The 10,573-nt window shown below is 42.0% G+C and overlaps 1 protein-coding gene across 1 annotated transcript; it reads right to left on the bottom strand.

The window, feature by feature from the left end:
- Window positions 1-966: 966 nt before the first annotated feature.
- On the bottom strand, window positions 967-8,842 carry bdnf (brain-derived neurotrophic factor). The gene is made up of 2 exons (XM_083791386.1): window positions 8,762-8,842; window positions 967-1,864 (listed from the first exon to the last, which is right to left on the bottom strand). The coding sequence occupies exon 2, from the start codon at window positions 1,841-1,843 to the stop codon at window positions 1,034-1,036; it is 810 nt and encodes a 269-aa protein (XP_083647512.1). The 5' UTR covers window positions 1,844-1,864; window positions 8,762-8,842; the 3' UTR covers window positions 967-1,033.
- Window positions 8,843-10,573: the final 1,731 nt, after the last annotated feature.

Raw genomic sequence — 10,573 nt, 5'->3', positions numbered from 1 at the left:
TAAAGCTGTTGTTAGCGTTTTACGTTCTCCCTATTTAATTACATTTTAAATCCCCATACCATGACAACCAAGGATCTCTATCTGTCTGTCTGTCTCTGTCCGCCTGTTCGACCGCCCGTCTGTCCGACCGTCCTATCCCATCCGTCCACCCACCCATCCATCCACTCATCCATGCATCCATCCATCCATCCATCCATCCATCCATCCATCCATCCATCCATCCATCCATCCTTCAGTTAGCTATCTAGTTCCACTGGTAAATGTATTCTAATACATGATCCAAACTTTATCAACATTATTTTTGTTTTTCATTTGCCTATAGTCATTTTTATTTCTTCAAATATTTCAGTTTAATATTGCAAACAACTTCACAACATACAAAATGAATAATATTAACCCAGAAACATGTCAATGAATAAATTTTATATATATGTATATATATATACTCTTATATATCTTGTCCTCTGGTGGGGATAAAAAAATAAACAGCAAAGCTTTGACAACAGCACCTTGACATAGTATGTAATTCCAACATTACCTTGAGAAGTTTAGAACAGTAAACAGATAAATTACTTGAGAGGAAAACCGTTTTCTTTTGAGTATGTAAACGGAATGTTTTGGTCAGCTTCATATCATTTTTTTTCCTTAAGTGGAGAATTTCTCAATTCACAATTGAAGCAGCATGCAAGCTTTTGAAGATGGAACTGTCCTGTCTCCTTTCTTGCCTCTTTGTTCCTTCATTTTCAAATTCTTGGCAACGTAAACAAATCACAATGTCTTGAGGAATGTGATATAGTAATTTAAACTGGGCGCAAATGACTGATCAGATTTTTTAAAATTGTTTACAAGGTCATGGATATGTTCAATAAATAGACTGTAGTATCACTTTTACTGTATAAACTTTTTTTTTACATGCAGTCCATAAAATTTTCATTTGACGGAATAATTTACCCTGTTATGTATATATACAAATAGATATTTTCTCTTTATTCTCTTTTTTAAACTCTTCAATAAAATCTATACATTGTATACACTATCTCCCTCTTTTAATGGTCAATGTGCATACACATGAAGTGTCTATCCTTATGAAGCGCCAGCCAATCTTCTTTTTGCTATCCATGGTAAGCGCTCGCACATAGGACTGGGTTGTCCTGCATTGGGAATTATAATGCCGTTTGTCTATTCCTCGGCAGCCGTCCTTCGTATACCCCATGGGGTTGCATTTGGTCTCATAAAAGTATTGCTTGAGTTGGCCATTGGGGACAGGGACCTTTTCCATGACGGTAACTGTCTGCCCAGACATGTCTATTGCCGTCTTTTTATCCACAGCGGTCACCCACTGGCTAATACTGTCACACACGCTGAGCTCTCCACGCTTCGAAGGGTCAGAGTGTCGCCGCACCCTCATGGACATGTTAGCGGCATCCAGATAGTTTTTGTATTCCTCCAGAAGAAAGAGCAATGGCGGCTCCAAAGGCACTTGGTTGCTGATCATCACCCGCGAATCGTACAGATCGTCATCCTTTGTCTCTGCACCATTCACAGAGGACCGGCCTCCGCCACCCTGGCCTTTATCAGCCCCCGGTCCCAACTGGGCCTCCTCTCCCTCCACCTCCAGCAGCTCTTCGATCACCTGCTCAAATGTGTCTGTGAGTGAAGGCAATGCCCCCCGTTGGCCTGGCCCACCCCCACTCTGCGGAGTCCCATGGGCTCGGGCAGCCGTCGCCGCGGCGCCCAAGTAGCCTTCCGTCCGGTGGCCCCGCATGCCCAGGGCATCTCTCAGGGGCGCAGCTCTCATGCAACTGAAGTATGAAATAACCATAGTAAGGAACAGGATGGTCATCACTCTTCTGACCTGGTGGAACTGGATAGAAAAGAAAGAGAGATAAAAGACAGGACAGGGAGAGAGGAAGAGAACATTAGTCACAGTCTATGAAGCAGTTTCTTAAATATATTGGCTTTGATCTGTAATGCACACTGTAAGGATCTCCTGTTGTTTACATTCTCCTGTCTTTACCTTCAAGTCAACAAAAGAGCTAGTAGCAACACTCAATTCAGTCCCCCGACAACCTTCTATAGCTTTGGAAAATATCACACAAATATCTATTTGGAAGAAATAATTTGTGAGTTAAACATTGGAAGCTATCATTTAAAGCAAATAAGCAATGCTATACAAGTTTTCAAGTTGACCGTGAGCAGTATTTCCTCTGTGCTTTCATTCCACTTCCAGTTCATGTTAATCTCCCATACACTGTCATAACCCAACTTAACTTCAGTCCATACCAAAGATTGTGAGAAGACTGCAAGACTTGAAGCAATACTATACTATACTATACTATACTATACTATACTATACTATACTATACTATACTATACTATACTATACTATACTATACTATACTATACTATACTATACTATACTATACTATACTATACTATACTATACTATACTATACTATACTATACTATACTATACTGCTTAGAAGACTGCAAGAAGGCTGCAGAGGAGGGAATGTTTTTGCCCTGACACAAGCTGGTACAAAGCCTGATGCCTTCAGTGGGATTGGCAGATCATATCCCGAACCATGGACCCTACCAAGAACCACCTCTAACCTGAACCTAAACATTGGGGGTGGTACACAGCTTGGGATCAAAGTGCTGCCTGAGATAAATGCAGGGTAAGAAAGTCTCATAAACAAGTAACTGTAGGACCTACTGTGTAGGTGGCCACACCTAACCACTTTAAGGCCTAGCAGAAACAACTTGGTGTATTAAATGCAGTACATGCAGTTTGCTAGAATAACTTAATTAACTGGCCTAATTTTAAATAAATTGTATAGTGCAGCTTTAAGTATCATTAATTGTCAGCAATTTGTTTGTTTTTAGTTATGTAGACTTGTGTCCCGTTATCATTATTTTCTTATGCATGTAGTTGGTTATCATGCAAAAAGGCAATGCTGATCAGGTTACAAAGGCCCAATTATTTTCAATTCCAATTCCACCTAACAAACTTATGATATAGCTCTTCCATTTCTTCACTCAAATTCCCTGAAAGGGAGATTCAAAAGAAATATGAAGGAAAATGTATATGAATGAAACAAAATATGTTTTTTCAAGAGTTCATAAGAGTGATTTCAAAACTGTGAACATATTATTCTTTACACAAACACGTGCACACACCACACATGCACGCACACACACACACACACACACACACACACACACACACACACACACACACACACACACACACACACACACACACACACACACACACACACACACACACACACACACACACACACACTACCAGTAAGATGCCTGAGGGCCGCGAGAAGCGACCTCACCCTAAAGGTCGAGGTCACCTGTTCTGACATATGGAATTTCAGAACAGGTCAGCTCCATATATGGAGATCTAAGGGTGGCAGCGGGGACAGTGTCTTGAGTGTACAGGGTTTGATGAGGGCCCAGGTAGGACCGAGCCTTAATAAAGGGCCTGTTGAGAACTCTAGTTTTCGCGTGTTTACTATCACCTATACTATTAACTAAGTAAAACTAATCAGGATTGTGTACTAGTAAATGTTGAGAGACCCGAAACCCGTTGACCTGAGGATACGTCCCAGGTGCATCCATGCGATGTTTTTTAGTTATAGTTCTTCTATTTATAGTGACTCATAGGAATAGACTAAGTGACAACCAGGTATAGTCTGGTGACCACTGGAGAGACGGGTGACAGCCGGAATGTAGACGGCACCCGGGTGAGCAGTATGGGTTAGCGCCCCAGCCTGTGTCCTCCGTGAGGAGGAAGCCCAACAACCCTCGGTGAGGCCTTTGGGAGGGCCATGCAAGCAGCAAGCGGAACCGCAGCACCATGACCCTGAGGAACCATTGCCCACCACTCCTGAATGAACTGTCTGGTGCTGGGACTCTGGTGCAACGCACAGGTCCTCTCTCTACTCCTGGTGAGAGCAGGAGTGGACCTGGTGAGACGTAGGAGGGGCCCGGACAGGAGACAACCCACAGAGCCTAGTCCCTCCATGTGCCAGAAGTGTACCTCCCAGCCCTGGCAGAGTAGTTCTGGAGTAGTTCCAACGGATTGTGTGCCCCTGGTTTTTCCCTAGTGGGACTGATTGAGGGTAGCTACTGGGACGTAAGTCGGGACTTGATCACTCCCGGCTGGGTCGCCTGAGTGAGGGGTATGATGTTGAGAGACCCGAAACCCTGTTGACCTCAGGATACATCACTGAGGATACGTCCCAGGTGCATCCATGCGATGTTTTTTTGTTATATTACATGCTTTAGTTTAAACCAAATGGCTCATATAAAAACGTTCTGACTGACTCATTACGTTACTTATTTCTGACATGGTGAATATTATTATTACGAAGTTATTTACAGTGCGGCCTGAGTCCTGTGAAAGCTACCATACTAAATATTGGGAAGCAAGGCTTATTGAGGGACAATTGTTTTGGCAGATGAATGAAGAGCATGATGGAAGCAACTAACAGGGTGTCAGGGCTTAGGAGTGATGGCAGTCTGAAGAATTTCTCTCACTCTAAAGAGCACAGTTTTACACAGTAAAATCGAGAATTAACACTCTTTTAATAGCAAGTTTCGAGCAGCAACTTCAACTCACAAGATAAGATGTTGTATGGGGAAAACGTTTAAAATGTTGTGAGATTTGCCAAACTATTACATATCGTATCCCATGGTTACTCCTGTGCATACGGTAGACGCAGCATCCCTTACCTTTAAGTAGGTCTAAGAGCCACAGCAAATGTATTGGAATATGCACCGAGCAGATCTTTATAACTAGTCAGAATGGACAGGAGGACCATAGCAGAACACAGGAGCAAACCCCACCTAAAACGCCTTTGTTTCATTCTTAATTGGTGTCTTGGGCAATTAACCAACACCACGGTGACTGCCATAGAGATATCTTGTCTATAAATAGGCGGGCTGGGAGTCTCACAGTCTCTATTCAGAATATCACATCCTTCTTCTTAATGAGCCACTCAGTCCCAGAGCTCAGTGACGCACTCCTCCAGTGTGAGAGAGTGTGGTGGTGTGTGTGTGCATGCGTGTGTGTGTGGGGAGGGGGGGGGGATCTTGCATGTGTATGCAGGGCAACGGGGGGGAATCTTTTATAGTAGAAACAAAGGCGAGAGTTTTGATATGAAATGCAAAGCTGTTTATGTTCTAAACTACACGTTCCCAGTCCAATTCAGACTTCATGTTGGAGATGCTGCAGATGAAGTGCTGTATCTTCCCTGACAGACCACAGGGGTAATATTGCAGTAGCAGGGGGGCGGAGAGTGTGCCAGCGTCATTTCGCAGCATAACAACTGCGAATGACGTCCCTCCCAGGTATCCATTGGGGAGAGAATTGAAGGGGAGGAGGCTGTTGGGGGTATAATGCTTAATTTATGCTGTCATATGACGGTGTCGCACAAATGAAAATAGCAGATCTACATGCTCACAGTGCGTTACAGCCACGACGGGTTGTGAGCTTGTAGATCAGCTATTTTCGGCATGTGACACCACAGTACGACTAAATATAAATCAGGCTTTAATGCCACTCATCAGTGTGCAATTGCTTGCCAGTCCTCTGGGTATCCCCACGCAGAGAACAACAAACACTTTTATTTCTATCTCTGTGATTTCCTGTTTCCATCAGGAGAATCAATATGGCTTATGCTCTCAATCAACATCCTGTTAAAATGCAATATAACCAACGAATCATTTAATTGCTGTGGGACCAGCTCGGAATCTCTATGCTCTACCAGAAACGATATGTGATGACTCCTTTGCTCTCATTTTGTACATTTAATGTAAGAGCATTCTGTGTGCTATGTTTCCAGCTACATTTCCTGCATGGTTAACCATCAAGCTTATATGCATAATGATAAAATATATCTGTAATCTAGAAAGATCAAGCTATATATCCACAAATGTAGTCAAGAAGATACAGTGTAACCACTCACAATTGTATGTGTGAAAAAGCAAACCACTCAAATGTGAGTGTCACACAGCACATCCAAAGAATGTGTAAATAATTAAATTAAAAACCATACTGCAAAATAAATTAACACTATGTTACTGTGCACTGCAGGCTAAAACCATGCACTGGATGAAGGTATAGAGCTCTGCATACCAATACTCAAACACACTTGTATTTGTGAAAAGGAGCATGTGTGAATCATAATAAAGAATAAAGGTCAGTGTGTAGACCCTGTAGTCTCAAATCCTGTTAAATTAACTCTGACAAATGACAATGTATGGAACCAAATTGAGTCTTTTCTGCCTCCACACAAGCACCTGTTGGGCTATGTATGTAACATACCCTTGCATTTAGTATATGCCAGGTGGGGATTATCCCTTATTTGGCAGAAATCCTTCCTTTGACAGATGCCGAAAAGTTTCTCTAAACATCAAAGTACAAGCATGCCAAGAGACTATAATGGGTTGTACCTGTGTGCAAATGTCAGCACATTACTGTATGCATCGTCTTTACTATAGTTTACACTGCTGCTTAGAAATCGTTTAATGAACATCAATCAAGAATAGTATCACGTGAAAGTGAACAATGATGTCTGAAAACAACAATACATTTAATAGAATGTCCTATACTTGCACATTTTATTTTCTATTTCTGTCACAACTCCCTTGGGGGCACGTCTTTTCGTTAAAATCTTGAGGAAAAGAGTTAGCTTCACAAAACGTGTATTGTCATGTCTGATCTGTACAGATTGCATACCAAATGTTCATCTTTGAAGAGAGATATAGCGAAAACCTACTTTCACAACAACCAATATCATACTTCTTACAAGAAAGAAGCAATGTTTGAGATTTGTGAAAGCTTTTATTTGTGAGATCTGCTTCCATCTGATAAACACTGACATTTCAAACAATAATTAAGAAATGGATGAGTATTAGGCTACCAGAGATTAGGACGCCTAAATACTATAACTCCAGGCAAACTATGTCTACTACCATAATAAAATCACTCCTGTGTGAAGTGAGGGGCGCTCTTATACGTCATCATACATCATCTCATTCTGGCCAATCACAATTTGCGTCAATCCTCACTTTTGTCTTCAATGTTTGTGTTTACACACTTCTGCCTTCAATGGTTGTGTTTACACACACACACTCAAAGCTGGGCATACCGCCCCTCAAAAATAAGGCAAAACAAAATAGTTGCTGGGTGATCTAGGTTACCTAAATAAGCTCTGGCTTCCCTCCTGCAGTAAAAGGAGATGTAGTCGCACAATGTTTAGCAGCTCCCACGGTAGTTTTATTTAAGTTATCCTAACTTAAATAAAACTACCTTGGGTAGGGTGCGGACTATACATCTCCTTTTCCTGTACGTATCTTTTTCTTCAGCACCTGAAAGTTTTTTTTAGAGATGTGCGTAGGCCTACTCTCTTGTGGATTCTATTTCCCTCCTGCAGTGCCATATAAGTGAATAGGACAGAAATATGTCATCAAAATATTTTGTCACTCATTTGTCTACAGCACGGATTAATCCACTATCAACATGAATTCACGGCTCATGTTCCTCAATGCCAAATTATCCAGTTACAAACATTTGTTACAGCTAAACAAGAATATATGCAAAAAATCCATTTCAAGCCGGTTCTGTTGAATTTGTACCCACTGACTCCGGTAATGTTATGCAATGCTGTGATACATTTATATCACTAAATAATACGTCACATCACATTGCCTACTGGCCTGGGTCTGACACAAGTAATTGGCATGCGATTATATCCGCGGGCCATTTTTTACGTTATTAGGCAGTTCCCAAACATGTACGCTAGATGGCAGTCGAGACCATGACATTTTTAAGCAAAGCCTCTCTTTTCACTCCCCCCCCCCCCCATCTGTTTATGTGCCCAACACTACAGACAGACAGACAGACAGACAGACGCATGCAAATAAATATGGCCTTCATACATAGGCTACTAATGTAATGTATAATTAAACCAAACAGGCTACGTGTGTAGGCTGCACACTGTGCACACTATAGGTAAAGTCATTCACACTCACATTGAGCTACGTTAATTTAGCCAGTGGAAGGAATGGACGGGGACCCGATGAGGTGTTCTTTGGAATTTGCAGCAGGCAGTCATGTAACCTAATTGAGTTTTCCTGTCCACTGTCACACAGCGGGAAAACTCCAAGTAGTTTGTTTTTTAATTCATGTTCATTCTCGCCTTTTGAGGTCATCCAGTAGCGACTAGACCATGAAGTAGCCTAGACCAACGCCGTGGGTCTCAAATGTCTTATAAAGTCTTAATGAGTTCATGAAACTTTTTTTTATCTACAAAAAAAGGAGTGGATGAGCTTACTTTTCTCATTTAGACCTTATATGGGCTATACAAGTTAGACTATGCTTTTATAGGTTAAGTGCCAAGTGGCGGATTCAATTGTTTATATGCACATCTATTGTTTCTTGACAAATAAACCACAAACATTGTTTATCATTATCATCATCATCATAATAAAGCAAAACTGTTTGCGAAACTACACTGAATCCTTCTGGGTCTCTCAGTCATAGAAACTCAATCAACATAATAACTCCGTTTTTTATTAATGAACGAGAGGATAAGATTACATATCCCCTCTCTCGTGCTGCGGCATAGTCTGTGCGTTTGTAGGATAACCCAACTTGATCGGGCTACTTTTAGATCTCCCCGACTCTGAAACGGCATCGAACACAAGCGAAAGTGATCAAACAAGTCTAACAAAAACATACCTTTACTGCCCAGTCGTAAAAGAGACCATTCAACAGGACAGTGTCATCTGTGGTGTTTTGGACAACTCCCTGAGTAATTACTTTAAGCGTTATTTTCCACTGTAGGTTAGACTCTCCCGACAGCTTCAGGATATCTCTTCAGCTTTGGAGCAAATAGATTAAATTATTGATGGTGGAAATTGCATGGATGAGGTAATGGACTCCCATGGCTGCGCGGCTCCTTTGCAGATCGCTTGAAACAGAAGTTGTTCCCTGCCATACGCTGCGTCGCAGCAGCACCAACGGGATGAGAGACCTCTTGAGCTTGAAATGACGATCCTTTGCAACTACAGTAACTTACTACACACATTCACAATGACGTTGCAACATGTGACCCGGCGCTTGGCTGACTGGCCACCAAACTCAGTTAAAGAGCCCTGGCATCCATAGGCTACCTATATCTACTAGGCTACATACAGTATGGGATAGGACATATGTCTAACAGCTGGAATTAGCTACTTTAACACAGGATATAGATATAGGCTATAGCCAACTGTAGCATATTCCCTACAATTTTCATGGGATATATATATATACACCCCCCCCCCCCCCCACACACACACACACACACACACACACACACACACACTGTGTGCGCACACACACGCACGCACACACACACACACACACACACACACACACACACACACACACACACACACACACACACGGCACTTGTCATTAAGCTATACCTACTTTTGTTTCATCAAAATGCTTTTAAACGCTATGGCTCTTACTGTTATTTCAACCCATTTTGCTAAAATGGTTAATTGCAAAGCTTATTAGTAGCGTTATAATATACTTTGTTATAGTTAGACCACTATAGTCTATCTCTATCTATCTATCTATAAGTGCTATGGTATTCATATGTGATCCCATGTCCCCGCGCCTCGGACCTTTGGTGTGTCGGATCTGCGTGCTGTGCACCCCGATCCTCTAGCTGCACAATTAAGATGAACTAGAATTAGTTTTCAATTTCACTTTGATATGTTCACAATTAGAGTTTAGATACAGTCGTTGCCAAGAGGGTAGAACACACACACACACACACACACACACACACACACACACACACACACACACACACACACACACACACACACACACACACACACACACACACACACACACACACACACACACACACACACACACACGCTCCCTCAAAGGGATACAAGTCTAAAATAATAAAGAAAAAATAAGCTCATTATCCTTGGGGCTTGGACAACCTCCAATGCAAAGATTTATTGTGATGCGTTTGCGATATTGCAATGATGATTCTTCTCTGCACGAGCTAATGAGTTGGAGGGCTCTTGTTTGGCGTATAGCAGTATGGGAGTGGATGCTCGCACCTGCTCAATGAGTCACTCCCACCTCCAACACACCCGGGGACATGCCAAGATGAATATAGCCCTCCCCGAAGGCTCACAGGAGGTGAGGGCAAACTCTGGATGACAAAGAGTTGCATCAGCAATCGCTGAGCGACATGACTCCAAAAAGAAAAGAAAAAAACTTGCGCACTGCACAAGGGGGCTGTTCCAACCAAGTAATTCATAAATAAATCACTTGGCATCTCATTAGAAGAGCAAAAACAACAACATGGTCTCTCATTTCTGCAAAGACAGCACAATATAAGGTAGCATGAGCTCTCAAGAGTGAGCTAGATTTGGCTCACATGCAAGAAGAAGTTTAATATAGGCTAGCTAGCCCATATAAAATTAGGTGTTATAGAATATAAATTGCCCCACGGGGGTTTCAAACAGAAACCCTGGA

The sequence above is a fragment of the Protomyctophum parallelum genome (genome assembly GCF_964188405.1).
Source record: "Protomyctophum parallelum genome assembly, chromosome: 2".
NCBI lineage: Eukaryota > Metazoa > Chordata > Actinopteri > Myctophiformes > Myctophidae > Protomyctophum > Protomyctophum parallelum.
The sequence above is the reverse complement of the archived record's forward strand: the minus strand, read 5'-3'. Positions and strand labels throughout refer to the sequence as shown.

Bases quoted from the DNA above. Each gene is read 5' to 3' on its own strand.
- bdnf (XM_083791386.1), bottom strand. From the start codon at position 1,843: ATGACCATCCTGTTCCTTACTATGGTTATTTCATACTTCAGTTGCATG.